This window comes from Ananas comosus, linkage group 21 (genome assembly GCF_001540865.1).
Source record: "Ananas comosus cultivar F153 linkage group 21, ASM154086v1, whole genome shotgun sequence".
Classification (NCBI taxonomy): Eukaryota; Viridiplantae; Streptophyta; class Magnoliopsida; order Poales; family Bromeliaceae; genus Ananas; species Ananas comosus.
In genome coordinates this window covers 3,889,768-3,911,254 of record NC_033641.1, presented here as the reverse complement: position 1 = coordinate 3,911,254, position 21,487 = coordinate 3,889,768, and the positions used below count along the sequence as shown (strand labels likewise).

The 21,487-nt window shown below is 39.7% G+C and overlaps 1 protein-coding gene across 1 annotated transcript; it reads right to left on the bottom strand.

Annotated features, from left to right (window-relative positions):
• Positions 13,144-18,259, bottom strand: LOC109726256. Its single transcript, XM_020255765.1, has 4 exons — positions 17,778-18,259; positions 16,798-17,045; positions 15,484-16,004; positions 13,144-13,971 (listed from the first exon to the last, which is right to left on the bottom strand). Exons 1-4 carry the CDS (start codon positions 18,177-18,179, stop codon positions 13,481-13,483), a joined length of 1,662 nt encoding a protein of 553 aa, XP_020111354.1. The 5' UTR covers positions 18,180-18,259; the 3' UTR covers positions 13,144-13,480.

The window sequence follows — 21,487 nt, the reverse complement described above, 5'->3', positions numbered from 1 at the left end:
GGTTTATTTTATTTTATTTTTTTGGTTTTATCTTTATTTTAATCCTTTTATTTATCTTTATCTTAATCCTGATCTTTATCCGTATAATCTTAGGCTTATCTTATTCTACATGAATTTAACGCGTTGTAGCAAAATTCTCGCATAGGTTAAAAATATGGGACGAGATTGCACGAGTTAAATAATAACTCGAGCATACCTAAAGCCTCTCGTCTTTTCCTACTTTCTAAGTTTTCGCCGAGTTTTTTTTTTGCTGGATCTGAAGCTTGTTGGGTTCATCTTGCGCCATCTTGGAAGCGTGCCGACGGGGTGGAACGTGGTCGTTGTATCGCTAGGAGTAATTGCCAGGAAGTCTCTCATGTGGAGGGGCAATTTCGCTTCTAGAACAGTGCTCTACACGCCTCAATCCACATGTCTTATCTAAACCTTTTCTTTATAGTATTTGTTATTTAATTTTTTTCTCGGAATATTTCAAAACTTGTAGTTAAATTTTCGAATTGGTTTTTAAAGAATATTGTTATAAAAGACCAGAAATATTTTCCAACATTCTAGAAGTGAAATACTTTTTAATCTTTCTGTTTCTTTTATTATAGTAATTAAAATATTTCTTTTCTACAAATTAATATATCTCTTACTATTATTTTTCTGAAATTCAAAACTGTTTTTTGACATAACAGTAGAATTAATTTGTGAACAGATTTTGTTTTATCATGGAGGATTCGGCGAAACCGTTTACTTTTGATTGTCATAATTTTAAGAGGTGGCAGAACCAAATGAGCTTCTGGCTTACCACACTTGGGCTGGTTTCTGCTATCTTGGATTCTGCTGAGAATGCCAGTGGATCTGCACCTATAGGTGCAACCTAGAATGTGGTCAATCAATCGCTTACTCGAACCCAAGCCGAGATTGGATCCACTCCTCCCACTACTGAAACTGCAACTACATTTGCAACTACAACCGTACCTCCCGTTGACCATATCATGATCAATTATCATTGTTTAAACCGAATTCTTAGTACCTTATCTGACAAGTTATATGACATCTACTGTGGTGCTAAGACAGCTAGAGAACTTTGGACATTCTTAGAAAATAAGTATGGTCAAGTTGATCCTACCCAAAAAAGATACCAGGCGTCTGACCTAATTAAATTTAAATTGGTAGATAATAAGTCCATGTCTTGCCAGCTTTATGATTTTGAGCATATAGTTCAGCAGCTTAGATCTAGTAGTGTAGATCTTGATGAAAGTTTTTTAGTTGTCGCCCTTATAGATAAGTTGCCACCCTCTTAGTCGAACTATACAAATGATCTTAACTACAATCAGAGAGAGCTATCCCTGAATTATGTCCTAAGATCCATTAGGATAGAAGAGTCGAACCGAGCGAAGGATAAGAAGCCCAATGAACCTACAACCCAAGCCAACCTAGTAGAGAATCCCAAAAGTAAGGGTAGAAACTTCCAGCCTCACCGGAACTTTAAGAAGAAGCCTTTCCATCGTAGAAAGTTCAACCCAAACTTTAAGAAAGCTAAACCTGAGGAAAGTGGAGGCAATTCTGGTTGTTTTGTGTGTGCGAAGATGAATCATATTGCAAAGGATTGCTACTTCCGCAAGAATCGACCTTTCGTACCTAAGAAGAAGAAGGAAGCTCCACCTGAGCGCCAGATGAATATGTTAACTGTAGGGTCTGACCCTTCTGACTCCACTATCAGGTTAGGATCCAGTTTACCCAATGTTAACCTGGCCTATAGTTCTTCTGATTGGTGGATAGATACTGGAGCTAATGTTCATGCTTGTTCTGATCGTTCATGGTTTTCCACCTATCAGGACTCGTGTGGAGGATCGGTGAATATAGGGAATGCAGCCTCTTCTCACGTGCTAGGGACAGGTCGAGTGGACTTGAAGCTGACCTCTGGGAAGACCTTAACCTTGCATGGAGTCCACCATGTTCCCGACCTTAGGAAGAATTTGATTAGTGGTACTCTTTTAGTTCAGCATGGTTTTAAGTTAGTTTTTGAATGTAATAGGATAGTTATAACAAAAGGAGTGAATTTTATCGGAAAAGGATTTTTGAGTGATGGTTTATTTAAATTATCTGTATTTTCTCCTTTTATTAATGAAAATGCTCTTGTGATGAATGTTATTTCTCCTAATATTTGGCATGGAAGATTGGGACATGTGAATTTTAATACTATCAAAAGATTGATGCATCTTGATTTGATTCCTAAATTTGATTTACCTGATCATAGATGTGAAATATGTGTGCAAGCTAAGGAGTCTAGGAAACCTTTTAAATCTGAGGATAGAGATTGCGATCTTTTAGAATTTGTGCATAGTGATGTTTGTGATGGAAGTAGACCTAGTAGAGGTGAAAATAAATATTTTGTGACTTTCATAGATGATCATTCGAAGTATTGTTATGTTTATTTGATTAAATCGAAAGATGAGGTTTTAAACACATTCAAGATTTATAAGGCTGAAGTTGAAAATCAATTAGATAAGAAAATCAAGATTTTGAGGTCTAATAGTGATGGTGAATATACTTCAAATGAGATGACTGCTTTCTGTCAAGAGTTTGGAATTGTGCATCAAGTGACTGCTCCTTATACATTTCAATCTAATGGAGTTGCTGAACGTAAGAATAGAACTTTGATGGATATGGTGAATTCAATGATTATTAGTTCAGGCGCACCCGAGAACTTGTGGGCGGAAGCTTTGATTTCTGCATGTGTGATTTTGAATAGAATTCCCCACAAGAATTCTAATGTGTCTCCCTGAGCTTTGGAAAGGTAGGAAGGCTAATCTAAATTATTTTAAAGTGTAGGGGTGCCTAACTAAAGTGAAGATATTTGAGAATAAGAAGAGAAAGATTAGACCCAAGATTGTGGATACAGTTTTTGTGGGTTATGCACATGATAGCAATGCAAATAGATTTTTGGTGGTGAATTCTGAAATTAGTGAGATTTCTAACAACACTATTATTGAGGCTAGAGATGCAGTATACTTTGAGGATGTTTTTCCTTTTAGAACTAGAGTTGATAGACCTATTCCAACTGAGCCTATAGGTAGTTTTAGCAGACCTAGAATTAGTGAACCTATAGAAGAGACTGAACCTAGGAGAAGTAAGCGTCCTAGAGTAGCGAAAAATTTTGGAGATGATTTTTGTGTCCTACTAGTAGAAGATACTCCATCTACCTATGACCAAGCTATGACGTCTGTAGATGCATCGTTTTGGAAAGAGACTATTAATCTGGAGATGCAGTCTATTCTACAGAATCATACTTAGGAGTTGACTGATTTACCTTTAGGATGTAAGCCTGTAGGTTGTAGCTGGATTTTTAAGAAGAAGTTGAGACCCGATGGATCTGTAGATAAGTATAAGGCTAGATTAGTGCCACAAGGATTTGCACAGAAGCCTGGGGTAGATTATTTTGATGTTTATGCTCCTGTTGCTAGGATTACTTCTATTAGAGTGTTTATTGCCTTGGCCTCTATCCATGGTTTGGTTGTTCATCAAATGGATGTTAAGACAGCATTTCTGAATGGTGATTTGGATGAAGAAATTTATATGAAACAACCGGAAGGTTTTATAGTTTCTGACCATGAGAATAAAGTGTACAAGTTGAATCGATCTTTATATGGACTTAAGCAAGCTCCAAAGCAGTGACATTTGAAATTTTATTCTTTGGTTATATCAAATGGTTTTCATGTGAACATGTCTGATGAATGCTTGTATTCGAAGGAGTATGATGGACATATAGTGATCTTATACTTATATGTTGATGATATCTTGATTTTTGGTACTAATATGAATGTGGTATATGATGCCACTACACCAAAATGGGCTTTTAGGGGCAATTGAAACTGCCGGAAAAAGTATAAAATGTGCCGGCAAAAGTTTGATATGAAAGATCTTGGACAAGCAGATGTTATTCTCAACATGAAGATCATCAGAAAATAGAAAGAAATTATTATAAGCCAATCCCACTACAGTGAACAGTTATTGAAAAAGTTTGGATACTTTGATGTTAAACCTGTAGTGACACCTTATGATTCTAGTGTGCATCTTAAAAAGAATAGAGGAGATCCAATAGGTCAAAATAGATATTCACAGATTATTGGATCTTTAGGATATTTGGTGGATTACACTAAACCTGATTTGGCTTATACTGTGAACCGATTGAGAAGATATACCCATAATCCAAATAGAGAACATTGGAATGCCTTAGAAAGAGTTTTGAGATATCGGAAGGAGACTGTATCTCATGGATTACATTACACTAATTTTCCTGCAGTATTGGAAGGATATTGTCACGCCCCGGGACCGGCGAAGGCCCTCCCGGTAGCGTGCCCAGACCCGCCATTTGTCAACATATATAAGGCGTCTACAATAAAAGCGGAAGTAAAAGCAAGTAATAAAACAAGTAGAAGAAGTGAAATAACTAGCAACTAATGATATCAGAGCAAATATAGTTTTATCATCTACACCAAGGTAACAAAGTAAAGCTAGACAGTAAAAGGAGTCATAAGAAGTACAATATCTGTCTCAAATGTACAAAAATGGTGGTCTCTAGTACACTGGTAAAACGCTCAACCTCTCGCAAAATAAAACATAAATCGAGAGGTGGACCACCTAGCGACTCGTCCTCGAAGGAAGCTAGCTCGAAGCAACTCCCTTCCCGCGATCCCTGGCCTCACCCTGCGTGGAAGGCTCTGAAAAACATCGAGAAAAAGAGGGCGTGAGAACTATAATTTATAGTTCCCAGTGGGCAATTACTGACCTCAGCTCTATGCACCACTAGGCCCCAAAAGAAAAGGGTAAGTACAATAATAATAGCAATAATGACTGCGATATAAAGGCATAATTAAAATGCTAAATTACTAAACTCAAGTATAAACGATGTCATGGTGATGTACATCTACGATATCAAAATAGTAAGTCATTAACCTTTATGAATACATTATGCATAAGTTCTGTCATGGCAACCAAGTATGCTCTAATGCAAAAGGAGACTATCAAGTATACTACATGTCTCAACACTATGCTAAAAGCATATAAATGTAATTCAACTACTAAACCTATCTAGTAGCGATTAACCATTCTCAACACCGTGTCGATTTCCATTTCCAATTAAGGACCTACCAAAGGTAGTCCAGCTTGTGCCGCCTAAGTGCCTGTGGTAGCCCAACATCCCTACTCTTGGAATGTGTCTGTCCCACTCGACCCCGTAGGCTTCTCAATACCGCACGAGCGAACATAAGTCGCGTAGGCTAACTCCGGAGTGCCGGCTTGTAGGGAGCGACCCTCACAAGCATGTGCGAATGAGCACAAATGGCAAGCAAGCATAGTCCAAGTCTCAAATATCCAATCCTCATGTCTCTAACATGGTATCATAACTAGCATCCCGAAGATCTAGTCTAAGTCATAAGATGAAGTTCCAACATTCATTACGCCTAGTGCCCCTTGATGACACTTAGACAATCTAATGTTCAACATATACCCAATCCCTCAATGGCTCTAACCACTAGGTTCACACATGTCCCGAGCTCAATGCCGCTTGATGACATTAGCTCTCCAATTCACATACATTCTAGTTCGATAGCTCTATATGGCAATTTTGTCAACTTTCATGTCCCAAATAAACTTAGGTTTAAATGCATGAATCCAATCTCATTTACACTATAGGAGCATGAAACCACGTCTCATATAGAATGCTAAGAGCAACTATAGGCCTACCAAGCTACTCTCTACTATATAGAGGTCCAAAATTTCATCATATATAACATAGGCCTTTTAAGCATTCTAAAATTCACAATAAATACATATAACAAGAATATGCATGCTTTTTCATTTAACAATACTTAATTAAGCACAAATGAGAATTTCTCATTGTGTGGCTAGGTCAAACCCACCGAACCGTCGCGTAGGGCCTCGTTTCGCCGAACAAAGTTGTCCCCGAGTCTCAAAATACCCTAAAAGTAATCAGCGAAGAGATACGAGAGCATTACGACTAACCAAGAGATCAAACATTAACCTAGAAGCAAAAAGGGCCAAAATTCACCTCAAGAGGAGAAATCTTCTCCTAAGCTCCAAAAGAGAGCTAGAACCCTTCCAATCCAAGCCTTAGGAAGGTTCTAAACCAACCAATTTAGGTCCAAAAGCCCTAGATCAAAAATGCCCAAAATCAAGCCCTAAATCTCATTTCTAGGGTTTCATCTCCCAAAAATCACAAAAACAAGAATCTAGAGGAGGGAAACATGATACTAACCCTTTGGAAGCTTTAATCCAAGCTCGAAATGCCCTAGGGTTGAAATTTGGTCCACCACCAAGCTCCAAAGGCAAGCTCCAATCCACCAAAAGGGAGAAGAAAGGGTGAAGATGAAGCTCCCAATCCTCTACAAGCTCTTCTTCTTCTTCCTTCTCCTTTCTCTCCCACTCTCTCTCTCTCTAGAAGCAAAAGAAATGGTGAAGTGAGGAAGAGGAGAAGGAGAAGTGGCCATATAAGCCTTCTCTTGTAACAAAATCCTGTGAGGCCCCTCAAAAATCCATTATTGCAACAGCCCGGTCTGGGCAGTTTTCGCCCAGAGGGACCGGTCTCTCCCCAGCAGGGACCGGTCTCTCGCTGCGAACCCGAAAAACCAGCGTTCGGGAACCGGTCTCTCCCTGCGCAGGACCGGTCTCTCACTGCGAAGACGCGTTCGGGAACCGGTCTCGCCTGCCAGGGACCGGTTGCCTCAGGCTGCCTCAACACTACTCACTGGGGGGACCGGTCTCTCCTTCCAGGGACCGGTCCCCGAGAGTAAAAACTCTCAGGACTGTCCAGAATTCCAGTTTTCAAACTTTTCGGGTCGGGGAACATTTTACAACCCTCCACCAAGTGTGGAAAAGCTCGAAATACATCCAAACACTCGAACCTCGCAATTTGCAAAGGTCCAGTATGTTACAGATATAGTGATGCTAGTTGGATTAGTGATACTACTGATATAAAGTCGACTGCTAGATTTGTTTTTCTTCTAAGAGGAGCAGCTGTTTCATGGAAATCAACTAAACAATCTTTGATTACTAGAAGTACTATGGAATCTGAACTCATAGCCTTGGATACTACTGTAGCAGAAACTAAGTGGATTAGAGAGTTTCTTTATGATTTACCACTTATGGAGCAACCTTTAGCACCTATATGTATTCATTGTTGTCTGCCGCGAACGAACCGGCCCCGCCGTAGGGTGTTTCTAGGGCGAGTGGTCATTCATGGTAGAGGTTAAATTTATTTATGTTTTTGAAATCAGGATTATAGGTTCATGGCTTCCAACAGACTCAAGAATCTGCTGTTAATTACCCCACACTTTCGGTGTTAAGGAACCCTCGATTAAGAGACCAAATATAAATACTGATAAAAGAGACCAAGCAGGCAAATAAAATTTTATTAATATGATCTGCCGTGTACATGGCTTAAGCAGGGGCATACCCCCACTGTACATGAATATTTTAATTTAGCGAATCGGTGGTCGATTGAAGTTTTGATGACATGGTGGTCGGGTTCACCTTGGTTGTATATCCCAAGGTGGAGATGTGACTAGACCTCAAGTATATGTATTGAGGTGGGTTGAACTAGATCCTAAGTATATGTGTTAAGACCTAGTCGATATTAAACTCTATGTATAGAGTCTAATTGGCTCTAAGTATATGTCTTAGAGTCCGATTATATTCACCTTGATTGTATATTCCAGGGTGGAGATGTGACCAGACCTCAAGTATATGTATTGAGGTGGGTCGAATTTGATATTACCCGAGAGTGGCTAATTCCTGAGTGTATGTATCAGGATTAGCCGAGTTTGATATGTTTTCACTCTAGTTATATGTGCTAGAGTGAAGATCTGACTAAGCCCTAAGTATATGTATTAGGAGTAGTCGGATTTGATTTGTATGAGTTCTAAGTATATGTGTTAGAACTCGATCGGGTATGGATTTCACTCTAGGCAGATGTGCTAGAGCAAAAGGCTGACTAGACCCTAAGTATATGGGTTAGGACTAGTCGAGCACGGTTTGACTTCCACTCTAGGTATATGTGCTAGAGCAAAAGGTTGACTAGACTCTAAGGATATGTATAGGGTTAGTCGGATGAACTCTAAGTATATGTATTAGAGTCCAAATGAATTTGATATCATTTGACTGAGTTCTAAGTATATGATTAAGAACTCTGTCGATTTGGAGATATTTTGCCTTAGTTATATGTGCTAAGGCGATCGATTTAGCCCTAAGTATATTTATTAGGGGTAGTCGATATTTAATTTTCACTCTAGATATATGTGCTAGAGTAAAAAAAAAGGTTCATGATGGACTTGGATTTAGTTTAACGACTTTACGGCCGTTTGATTTTGGGTTTAGTTAACGACTTTTCGGTCGTTTGAATTTGGGTTTAGTTTAACGACTTACGGTCGTTTGTATTTGGGTTTAGTTTAACGACTTTACGGTCGTTTGAATTTGGGTTTAGTTTAACGACTTTACGGTCGTTTGAATTTGGGTTTAGTTTAACGACGTTTCGGTCGTTTGGATTTGGGTTTAGTTTAACGACTTTTTGGTCGTTTGAATTTGGGTTTAGTTTAACGACGTTTCGGTTGTTTAGATTTGAGAGGCTTTGGATTTTGGAATTTTATTTGTGGACTTTGGGTTTTGGGATTTATTTGTGGATTTTAGTTTTGGAATTTATTTGTGGATTTTGGTTTTAGGATTTATTTGTGGACTTTAGGTTTGGGATTTATTTGTGGATTTTGGTTTTGGGTTGGCTTAAACCTCTTGTATTTGATTTGGGATGAACCGTTATGTTTTGGTTCGGGACCCATCAGGACTTGGTTTAAGTTGGGCGACCTTAAGTTTCTTTGGTCGCTTTGGATTTGGTTTGGGTTGAACCGTTATGCTTTGGTTTGAGACCCATCAAGACTTGGTTTGGGTTGAACCGTTATGCTTTGGTTCGGGACCCATCAAGACTTGGTTTGAGTTGGGCGACCTTAAGTTCATTTGGTCACTTTGGATTTAGTTTGGGATAAACCGTTATGCTTTGGTTCGAGACCCATCAAGACTTGGTTTGGGTTTAACCGTTAATGCTTTGGTTCATCAAGACTTGGTTTGAGTTGAATTCTTTGTGGTTGAGTTCGGATCAGATCCACTTTGCTTCAATTTGAATCCTTTATGCTTTGGTTCAGTTCGGATTGGGTCCATTTCAATTCGAGTCAAATCCTTGGTGGTTTGATTCGGATCGGGCGCACTTCAGTTGGAATCGGATCCTTTAAGGTTCAGTCCAGGTTGGACCCACTTTGATTCGAGTCGAATCAAAGTGGGTCCTTTATGCTTTGGTTCAGTTCGGATTGGGTCCATTTCAGTTCGAGTCAAATCCTTGGTGGTTTGATTCGGATCGGGCGCACTTCAGTTGGAATCGGATCCTTTAAGGTTCAGTCCAGGTTGGACCCACTTTGATTCGAGTCGAATCCTTTTGGTTCGGTTTGGATCGGATCCACTTTGGTTCAAGTCGAATCCTTTGTGGCTCGGTTCGAATCGAATCCATTTCAGTTTGAGTCGAATCCTTTGTGGTTCGGTTCAGATCGAATCCACTTCGGATCAAGTTGAATCCATTTGGTTTGGTTCAGATCGGACCCGCTTCGGTTCGAGTCGAATTCTTCCTAGTTTGGTTTGGATTGGATCCTCTTCTGTTCAAGTTGACTCCTTTCTGGTTCGGTTCAAGTCGGATCCACTTCGGATCAAGTTGACTCCTTTCTGGTTCGGTTCAAGTCGAATCCACTTCGGATCAAGTTGACTCCTTTCTGGTTCGGTTCAAGTTCGGTCCACTTCGGATCAAGTTGAATCTTTTGTGGCTTGCTTCAAACCGGATCCGATTCGGTTCAGTTCGGATCGGATCCGCTTCATTTCAAGTTGAATCCCTTATGGTTTGGTTCGAATAGGCTCCACTTCAGTTCGAGTCGAATGCTTCCTAGTTCGGTTTGGATTGGATCCACTTCGGTTTAAGTCGAATCCTTTATGATTTGGTTCGAACCGAATCTGGTTTGGTTCTGTTCAGATCGGATCCACTTTGGTTCAAGTCGAATCCTTTATGATTTGATTCGGTTCCGATCCGGTTCGGTTTAGTTCAGATCAGATTCACCTTGGTCCTGTTCTGTTCAGTTTAGACAGGATTCGGTTTGATTCGGATCGGACCCATTTTAGTTCGGATTGGATCCTTCATGGTTTGGTTCAAGTCAAACTAGCTTGTAGTTTGATTTGGTTCAGTTAATGTCTTTAATGGTTCAATTAGACTCATTGATTAGACTAGATCGGCTTATCATTCGATTTAATTTGTCATTATGATTTGGTTCGCCCGGGTCAAGCCTATTACGAAGACGGTGACCCGGTTTAATTAGCCGAACTCGGGTCAAGCCTATCACGAAGTCGGCGACCCGGTTTAATTAGCCGAACTCGGGTCAAGCCTATCACGAAGACGGCGACCCGGTTTAATTGATCCGAACTCGGGTCAAGCCTATCACGAAGACGGCGACCCGGTTTAATTGATCCGAACTCGGGTCAAGCCTATCACGAAGACGGCGACCCGGTTTATGTCAAATTGGATCTAGCCTATCACGAAGACGGCGATCCAAATATTTATTTCATTATCTTATTTTATTTTATTATCATTTTTTTTAGAGATTTGAGCATGTCGAGCCTATCACGAAGACGGCCGCACAATCAAATCGGTTGGAGGTTCGTTGTAATGTCATTCGCACGCTCATGTAGATCTTTCGTCAATGTTGGGAAGACAGACGTTTAGTGAATACGCACGCACGATATAGTAACAATTCAATGCCGGATTTGATCGGGTCAACCTATCACGAAGACGGTCGTGTTGATCAAACTGACAAATAAATCGCTACTATACGTTTGCACGTACACACTAATCTACCGTCATCAGAGAAGAAGAAGAAAGAGGCCACGAGGCCTCCTCGTGCGCCATTGTCGTTGTCGAAGTCGTCACAGCACCGCCGTCGCCGCTGCCGCCACCATCGTCGTCGCCGTCGCCATGCCTTCACTCTCTAGTTTTTTTTTTTTGTTGTCTTTTCTTTTGCTTTCTTTTTTCTTTTTCTTTTTTTTTTTCTTTGATTTGAGAGAGGGTTCACCAAACCCCTCCCTCTCTCTCTGTCCGATCCAGAGAGAGAGGGAGGTGCCCCTTTTTTTTTTTCTTTTTTTTCTTTTTATTTTTTTTATTTTTTTTCTCTCCCCCTCCAAGAGATTTCGTTTTTGAATCTCATGGTCCAATTTATAGTGATATTAGGACCTATTCACTTTGGGAAATAATTCAAAAAATTTTAAAAATATGGTAACCATATTATTTTATTTTCTTTCTTCTTTCATGGTTGGTCACCTAAGGCAAGCATAATCATTCCCCATTTATTTTATTACCTTCCTTCTGTGTTCTCAATTTGAATTTTAAATTTTAAAATTTTTTTGATCCCAACAATTGTGATTGTAGAGCTGCCATAGATAAGTATGCCCAAGAGAATTTGGAGACGAAAATGAATAGATTCATGAAAGTGAGATATAAGTTCATTCGGCAAAATTTGAAGAAAAACGTGATTAGATTGGAATTTGTGAAATCTACAAAAAATTTGGTTGATCAGCTTACGAAAGGATTATCTAGGACAGTGATCCTAGAATCGTCGAGGGGGATGGGGCTTAGCCCACAATAGAAGTTAACGGCGACGGCAAGCCAACCTGTTGCAGGTTCGATAGGTAGAAACAAGTCGAACAGGTAGCTGTGAGAAGCACTGTTTTTATATCCTCATCCCTATGGCAACAGTGCTCATATCTGCAAATGGATAGGAAGGGCATTGGTTCTGAATGGATTCAAGACCTATAAGGTAGGGTGTGATCTTGCAGATACCCTTTGAGGACCTACTATATGTGTGGAGTCGTTAGGCCGCGACTATGGGAAGAGGGCGGTTCCCTAAAACACACACGAAGCGATACTAGCGCATAGCCATAAAAGTGCTCACCCGCTTAGAACCTAAACAGCTGTACAATATGTGTTGTTCGTGGAAATTTGATTCACCGGTCTTGGTTCAAGGCGTAGTCCACCATTGTGCCCTCGGATGTATATTGACAAGCACTAAGTGAAGGTTCAAACTTGAAAGGTACATTTACCGTATACATGGTATAAAAGATCCAACATTCTTTTGATTTATTTTGAATTTCAGTTTATTTACTTTCTTTATTTCAAGTTTTAAATCATGTGGGGGAATATTGGATTTTAAAACTTGTTAAGTTTATTTACTTTCTTTATTTCAAGTTTGTTATGATTTAAAACTTGTTAAGGCCTCTTAAGAGCCCAATAATTATTAATGGGCCGCTTGGGGAGCCCAACTAAAATTTTCATGTGTGATGTTTAATCCCACATTGGAAACCAAAAGGGTGTTTGTTGTTTATATATTCCCTTGTTCTAAAGCTAGTTTCTTGGAAGAAAATGAGAGTAATGCTCTCGTTTAAATACATGCACGCACGGCACGAGCACGAGCCTGGCCTGCGGTGGCGGCGTGCGTGGTTCATACACCCGGTTTATTTTATTTTATTTTTTCGATTTTATCTTTATTTTAATCCTTATATTTATCTTTATCCTAATCCTGATCTTTATTCGTATAATATTAGACTTATCTTGTTCTACATGAATTTAATGCATTGTAGCAAGATTCTCGCCTAGATTATAAATATGGGGCGAGGTTGTACGAGTTAAATAATAACCCGAGCATACCTAAAGCGTCTCGTCTTTTCCTACTTTCTGAGTTTTCGCCGAGTTTTTTTTTGCTGGATCTGAAGCTGTTTGGGTTTATCTTGCGCCACCTTGGAAGCGTGCCGACGGGATGGAACGTGATCGTTGTATCGCTAGGAGTAATTGCTGGGAAGCCTCGCACGTGGAGGAGCAATTTCGCTTCTAGGACAGTGCTCTGCACGCCTCGATCCATAGGCCTTATCTAAATCTTTTCTTTATAGTATTTGTTATTTAATTTCTTTCTCGGAATATTTCGAAACTTGTAGCTAAATTTTCGAATTGGTTTTTAAAGAATATTGTAATAAAAGATCGGAAAGATTTTCCAACAAAGTCCCCACTCTCTTATATTCTCAATAGATCCACAGTAGAACTCCTGTCCTCATAAGGTCCAAAGCCGATAACAGATATAGACCAAAATTACAGATTCTTGAGGTGGTAGCTACTATGCGTTTAAAAAGAGACTTCCACCACACTCGTATTGTAATATTTTGTCCTATATAACATTTAGCTCTTATCTGATATGGAATTATTGGAATGTTACAACATGGAATTTCATACAAATGCCCAACTGTGCATCAGAAATGCCATTTCTTTTGATGTTGAATATGGCAGTACTGCTGCAAACAAGCCACAAAAGAAAACATAATAATAAAACATCAATATATATGCAGTGAACAACTTCTACATGATTTTCCATCTCCTGAATTGGTGCGGGAGCTGCCGAAGAGGGATCCGGCTAGCGATGCTCCGGGTGCTGCTCACAAGCCTGAACCACTGGCTCTCGGGGTCGCAATCTTGCCGCCGGCTTAGGCACTCGCATGGGTTCGTCACGATACTCCTGCCGTCGGTGCCGACATCCAGGCATAAGCTGCCTGCAGCACCATTGTTACAAGACGAGATGTGCATCTTGGAGTCGGAGATCAGCTCCCACTTTGAGCTAGAGTCAGTGCAGACTATCCCCAGCTTCGCCGGCTTCCCGCTGCCTTCGGCTTTCAAGCATAGGAGGGTGTCCTTCAGCATTAGAGCGTGCTGGGATGTGTAGGTCCACGCCTCGGTGTTGTTGCAGGGGCCTAACTCCAGTGTTGGCTCCATCAACGATTTCTTTAGTACGCAGAGCCCAGTCGACGGGTGGAAGATTATCGTGTAAGGAGGCAGATTAGAAACACCAGGCCCTGCAAATATTATAGGTTATCGATCGTGTGAGGAGGAAATATTATGAGGAGTAATATTATAGATTGATATACATGTAAGTATTAATGTCATGCGTGCCTCCGTTAAGTGTAGACTGTAGAGTGAACATAATGGACTGACGAAACGACAATCATGTATTAGTATGATTCAACGGCATAGGTCTTACCAAGGACTGTGGTGCCTGGCACGGCCTATATATGCCGTTGGCATATGATTAAAGATGGCATGATCCTTATAATCAATAAGTGTTATGCAGCTAGCACAGTTCGTGCCGCAGATGCAAGCAAATATTACTAGGTGGTGCCAAAATGTCGGTGTCGGTAAATTCACTATATCTAAATTTGCAAGAAGAAGAAAGAAAACCTTCTTATTTTTGGGGAGTTTTCCGTCCAGCCCAACCCCACATGAGTTGAAGGATGTAAAATAATATCTAATGGAACTTATCCAACCCAAAAGCCTAAGCTTTTTAGGTTTGGGCCTACTAGTATATATCACTCGTTTTACTCTCTTATAATTATCTGATGATGTGGGACTATTCACATATGAACTCTTAATATTCTTTTTATTTCACAAGTGATCCAATCAACTTCCCCACGAACTCAATCTTTTATTCTTTGGGCATTGCACTGATCACATTTTTTCCACTCTTCTCCACGACATGTCATTCAAGTTCTTTTTTGCGAGTCACTGCAAACCCATTTATCCGAATTCATGTGTTATAATCCGCACTATTTAGAAAAATTCACCCATGCCTACGCACCTGACCTGTGCCTCATAGGCCTATCTGTATTAAACGTACTAACCATCTAAGCCCGTGTGTCTAATCTGCACCTTTCGGACCTAATTCTTTAAAGTGTACCAAAACCGTTAGATCGAATTCCAAGACTCTACTCCATAAGCCTATCATATTCGTAGGAGCCACTAATTCGATCACACCATACAATGTAGACGAGTAATTCAGAATCGTCAAACTATTGACCCTGATACCACTTGTTGGACAGTTTTGGGCCCAGTCCAAAACCACATAAGTCTAAGAACGTGATATATTTAATAAAACTCATTCAACCTAAAGGCCTAAGCTTATTAGGTGAGCCCAAGAATACGACGTATCTAATAAAATTCATTCAATCTAAAAACTTAAAAACTTATTAGATTTGGATCCACCGGTACATATGTTAATTCGTTTAATCTCTTATAATTATCTTATGTGATATTATTCACATGTGAACTCTTAATACTAATTTGTATTTTTTTTCTTTGTTTAACTAAAAGGTAATCTTCATTATATTATACAACTGAACTCACTAATTATGACAAATGGTAGCAGATTTACAAGAACTAGGTATTTTAAGTATGGAGGAAGACCTTATTAAAACTTATCACCTCAAGAAAACTTTGAAAAAAACACACACAAAAAAAGAAAGAAAACTCGAGAAAAATTATTTCATCATAAGCCAAAGCTACGTCCGCACGGTAGGCAAATACGTACGTACCTTGAAACGGCGGCTGTAATGCTTGAATCCTGCTCAGCGCGCTAGTATTCCGGTCCTTGCACCAATCCCAACCCAAGACCCCATACACCTCGTCCAACCCGAACACCCCCTGTCGCAAGTAGTAGCTCCCCTGCAGGGTCCACAGCGCCCAGTCCAAGTCCCAGTCAGCCAACACCCCCGCCACGCACCCGAAATACCGGTCGTCGTTGGCATTCCCTCCTCTGTTATCGACTCCGAACTCGCTCAGAAGAAGCGGGGACCCCCCATCCAGTAGAAACCCGGCCTTCCTTTCGACGTTCCCCGTTATTCTCCCGCACACGTCGTTGGCGTTCCCGCTGCGCCATGCCTCGCCGTCCGAGAAGCTATACCAGTGCAGCTCGAACACCAGCTTGTTAGAGAAGCTGACGTTGACCGGACTGCGGGTGAGGAAGCTGAGGTCGTTGTCGAAGCTCATGCCGGAGAGGATCACGAGCACGTCTGGATTCCCCGCATGTACTGCCTCTGCGCCCTTCTGCATGTATCTACAAGTAGAATTTCTTTTGTACATATTATATATTAATTGGAATAACAATAATATCAACTACATCCCTTCCATATCCTTCAATATTATTTCACAGTGCTTTATGATTCTAGCAGATCAATGATATCTGACACCTGACCTGACGGTAGGAAGCGGCGTTTCTCAAGAAAAATGTCTCGTGAAATTAAGTAGTTTTACGATCAATATTATTATTCGAACCTAATCTACCATATCATGATGCATCTGGAGTCGACAATTCAAATGCAACATGTCTCTGGGCTCTAACTGATGTTCTTTCTTCATCAACTAGAAAAAGGGTAATTTTCCTGACTGATCTCTAGACTAGATCCTCCGGGGGCCAGGCCAATTCAGGATCAGTGGGGATCTCACTTCAATTCAAAAATCCAGTTGGCTAGTAGTAAAAGCATAAAAACCTTCCTCAAGATAAAACAACCTATATGTCGATTTTGTTACCAAAGACTTCCTTTGAAATTGTAATGTCAAGTAAATACAACCCATTTCATATTTTGAAAGGGCCAAAAAAATTTAAAAGCGCTTTGAAACACGTTTCCTCCTATGTTGTAAAATAATGGTTACAACATTAGCACACAATATACTGCCTCTTGAACTTTAAATTTCACTGTATCATAGTGCATGGTTACAACATTAGCACACAATATTATCATTAGATATTATTTAAAAGAAGAATGCTAGTTGATTTTGTGCATATATATCAATAGAATATGTAGTAACATAGAAGAAAACTTGAACGATCAAAAGTACAGAGTTGATACCTGTACCAATCGTCGACGTTTTGTTTGGGTCCCCTCAACTCATTCCTTAGGCTCATGCCAACTACATTGGAGGTTCCGTTAAACATTGTGGCCATTTTTGTTAGCCCCTGGATCCATACATCAGGATCAAAGTACTTGTCCCCAAAGAAACCATTCCCGTCACTGTTGCTGCAACACCACCCTGGCTTGCTTATGTGGTTGTCCAATATCACCATTACGTTGTTATCGCGTAGGCTGGACACCACAGCCTACAAAACTCAAACAAGCATGTCGACATATAATTAGAACAAGAAAATCACTGCAGGCTTGCGGACTTAAGTAAATGGGAAAAATTAAATAAAGCTAGGAGCCTGTCAGAGTTAGAACAAGACCTTTTATTATGATACCATACCATCTTAAAAATGTGAAACTTCGGCTAATGTCCAAAAGCTAAAGCTACCGGAGAAAGTATTCTTATATTTTATACTCAACAATTTGTAGGTGATGACTAAATATCTACAATGCATATTACATCCTCTCAGCGATTTTATCGGAGCAAGATGAATTAACTTAGAAGGTGAATGTAGAATATATCCCGATAAATCATGATTGCCAGCACCTTGCAAACAATAGAAGAAAACACTTTAGATTGCAATTATGAAAGAAATTGTCCCTCCTAGTAATTTTCTTGGAATGCATTTTATTAACTAACAAATCATGATTGCCCGTGCCTTGCAAGTGATCAAAAGGGAAGTCCTAGATCTGCACAAGTTGCTCGAATATCCAAACGGGCCCTATTTTAACTTCCAATTATTACTATACTACTTTTGTACTGGACTTTCCGCTGTATAATGAAGTGTAGATGTGATATTTTAATGGTATGTATTATACGTTCCAAATGGTTCAATGGTTTCCCTGGTTATCAAGCAGAATCCTCATCTCTTTATACATCTGATAACAGAGTCATGAGTCTTAATTTATTAAGAAAAAGTAAACCTCACCTCGAATGCTTGGATAAGTGTGAGATTCAGCAAAGAAGGATTATTGACTTGTATTGCGCCAATGGACTCAGAGAGGTTGAGAGCCTCCAAGGACTGCTGGACGGTGAGCGACGACAAGGACTCGTTGGTCACCATGAAGGTAGCCCAGGTGAGCCTCACACAGTTGAATCCCATGCTACCAACCCTCTTTGTTATGGTATCCAATGTTTGCTTCCCGAGCCCCTCTGCAAGCATCGGCTCAAGATGCGATGGCCAGTTCACACAAGCCAGCTTTACCCGCCTGCCCTCCTTGTCCACAATCCACCGCGAGCTCGTCGAGAGCGGCACAGACGCTACATCACTCACGAAGAAGAACAGCAGAAGAGAAAGACAAAGATAAAAGGAATAGCAAGCTCTTCTCATGCTTGTAGGAGAAACAAAAGATAATAGTAGTACTATGGGAGGTATAGTGTTGATTCATGGGCTGTGTATGTTTTTATAGAGAGAGAGAGAGAGAGAGAGAGAGAGAGAGAGAGAGAGAGAGAGGGAGGAGATAGCTTGCTTCATGCTAAGAAGTTTGAGGCTTCAAAGGCTTGTAACGTGACAAATTTGGAATGAAGGGGGGAAAGCATGTGAAAGTGAAGGACTAAGCTTGTTGGGCTTATTTTCTTCTATTTCGCGCGTATTTTGCTTTAAGGAATGGGCATTGTGATAAGATCAGTGCCATGCTCCTACTGCACATTTATTTGAGTGGTAGAGTGCTCGGTTGGTGAGAAGTTGGAGATGAATGACAACCTTCCCTGGTAAATTAATTACTTCATTTTGAAAATTATAATTCGTTGCATATGCTATTTATATTTTGGTTGATTGTTTCGAACCATGTAAATTGTGCCTATTCATCTTCGACTTAGTAAATTTGAGATATATATATATATATATAATCTCATAAAAATTGAAAGTGAATGACAAGCCAATGTGTCGTATCACTATCACTAATTAGAGGAAGAAAATCTGATAGAGTGCTAGTTATCAGATGAAAGTTAGTGATAATAAGCTCCATAAGACAAAATATTCCAATATTTAGACTCTGGATTTGATATTACAGTAATTAAGCTTAAATTATTTTTGCCTCCTACACTTTGAACATTTCTTGTTATGTGAAGTTGTATTTGCTGCACATGAAAAGCCGAATGTGAAGCATATTCGTTCCAACCAAATGCATTTTATAAGCACATGTTCGCATATAGTTAGGTAAAGCCTATCTGATCATGCAAGATGCATGCAGCATCTGGATGTTTATCCTCAATTTTTGCACTTCATATTGTAGCTTTGCCTGTGCATCTATATCATAAATATATGCAGAGTCCCAACCCCCCAATTTAACGAAATTTAATCAAGCGGGTAAAAGAAACTCTTTATTTGAATTGAAATGGGATTTTGTTGCAGTTTTTCCTTCCAATAATCCAGATCAAACCGATCCCCCATTGGGTTTCACTGCTAGGTATTTGGCATGTAGTTTCTGCTCCAAGAATATACCTGTTTCCTTCAAACTGTATTATCTAAGTACTAAGAGCAATCATAGGGCCTTTTTGGCTCATGAGATTGTGCGTTGCAACGCATGATTGTCCAAGCATAAAGCATTGCACCACGCAATGGCGAAATTCATGTCTCAACATATGCAGAAGCTCTAAATCAGAGCTTCAGTAGTGAAGCTGGCGATGCGGGGCTAGCTCACCGCACCGCCCAGCTAAACAAGCCTTAATTAGCTAGGTTTATAATATCTGATTGTGTGATAAGCAATATACTTCTTATAAATTTGGATGGTCTAGTATGTGGAGTTTAATTGTCCAGATCAGGCAGAGCAATAAGAACAGTAAGAAGAACCATATATAGATATCTCAAAATTACCTTCTAGTATAACATGCTTCAAGCTGCCTCAATTTGAATTTGACTAGAACTGCAGTTTTGAATCTAAAGCCGCATATTAGTTCAGCACATTGTTTCAGTTTCGGCTATATCGGTGACACCCCGTTGATATTAAAGGCTGCAGGATACTGAATAATGCCCAAAGGGAAAAAGTATTGTCATCTCATAGATCTACTTGAAATTTATAAGCTAAGAATGGATACATATTAGCAGTGAGGTATGTGTTGGTGTAAAAAGAAATTAAATAACAAATTAAAGAAGGGGAAAGATTATGGTTGGCTCTTAATATTGACTCGGGCTTATTAAATTTCTTGGGTTCTATATGAAATAAATTATGGCCTATATATTTTTAATTTTAATAGGCCTCGTATGAGCCTAGAAAATTTTTAAATATAGGAGAAATTCGGGCCCAACAAATTTTTTTTTTGCAAATTCAGGCCCTCTTGGTAGGTTACACATGAACATAAACTTATGGGCCTCATGAAAGGCCACTGAATGTTTATGTCTATCTAATAATTCGGGCCACATTTCAGCTCAACGAATATTATTATTTATGCCCAACAGGCTCCATCAAAGTGGGCCCAATTGATTTGGACTTAGCCCAATCCGCGGGATGACAGCCCACATCTACACCCACATTCGAAAATTCAATTTTAAATTTTAAAAATTATGCTCAAATTCAATTTTGAATTTCTAAATCCCCATCCAATTAAAAATCTAACAACCTCATACATATCCTTACTCCATTCAAAACTCGATTTCGAATTTTTGAATCCTAAAAATATCTCTTAACCCATTCCTCGACCAATCACATCCACATCCCAAAATTCAATTTTAAACTTTAAAAATATTATGTTGGAATTCAACTTTGAAATTTTGAACCCCCAACCAACTAGAAAATATCTCTCTCAACAGCCGGAATCAAAATTTGATTTCGAATTTTAAACTCTTAACCGACTTTCCAAAATATCTCTAGTCCAATCCCACAAATCTCTCAGCACACTCATGCGTATCCCTCAAACAATTACTCAAATTTTTTCCATTCTACTATAATAAAGGATAAAAAAAAGAAGAAATCTTCCCCCTCCCTCTCCCCTTAGCCATACAGCTAGGAGAGGAGAGGGAGGCCTTCCCCTCTCCACACACACACACCCCCCCCCTATATATATATATATATATATATATATATATATATATCTTTAACGACGAAGATTAAGATCATCTCTGTAATCTACAATCTCAGGTATGTATGTGATGGTTGTGGGACCGTTCACCGCCCTTCAATCTGCTAATGCTCTGCCCCTCATCAAGGTACATTTTTTACTCACACCTGGGATTCTTTACTTAGTAGCTTAAGCCTTTTCGAGTTTCATGACTCTCGTCTTATTGTCTAGCTACAAGTTCTCTTCTATCTATTAATTGCTAGAAGGCCCTTGAGGATATGATGTATCGATCAAGATGGGGCCGGGCATGCACAGAGGACCTAATTGTATTGTTGTCTGAGTCTGTTACTAATCTGATATGTGTTCTGAGAATAATCCTTTGTTGATCGGAAATTTGATATGCGCGCTGCGTTTGGCGTCGTCCTGTTAAGTAGTGTTAAGTTGTTTGAAGACGTTTGATGGTTGGTCGTTTCATTGAATGCTGTTGAAGGATCATGGCTTTGAGGGATGGTTTCTTTGGTATAAAGAAAATAATCAGGGAGCGCAATCCGAGTCGTTTGGAACAGTATGAACTTAATTAGAAATGCAAAGCAACTAGGTTTTGAATTCGAGATCTCGAGTTCTTAGCCAACTGCGCTAGCT

Coding starts and splice junctions, on each gene's coding strand:
- LOC109726256 (XM_020255765.1), bottom strand. CDS start 18,179: ATGAGAAGAGCTTGCTATTCCTTTTATCTTTGTCTTTCTCTTCTGCTG. Junction 17,046..17,777: donor CACTTATCCAAGCATTCGAG/GTGAGGTTTACT, acceptor TGAGTTTTGTAG/GCTGTGGTGTCCAGCCTACG. Junction 16,005..16,797: donor AACGTCGACGATTGGTACAG/GTATCAACTCTG, acceptor TTCTACTTGTAG/ATACATGCAGAAGGGCGCAG.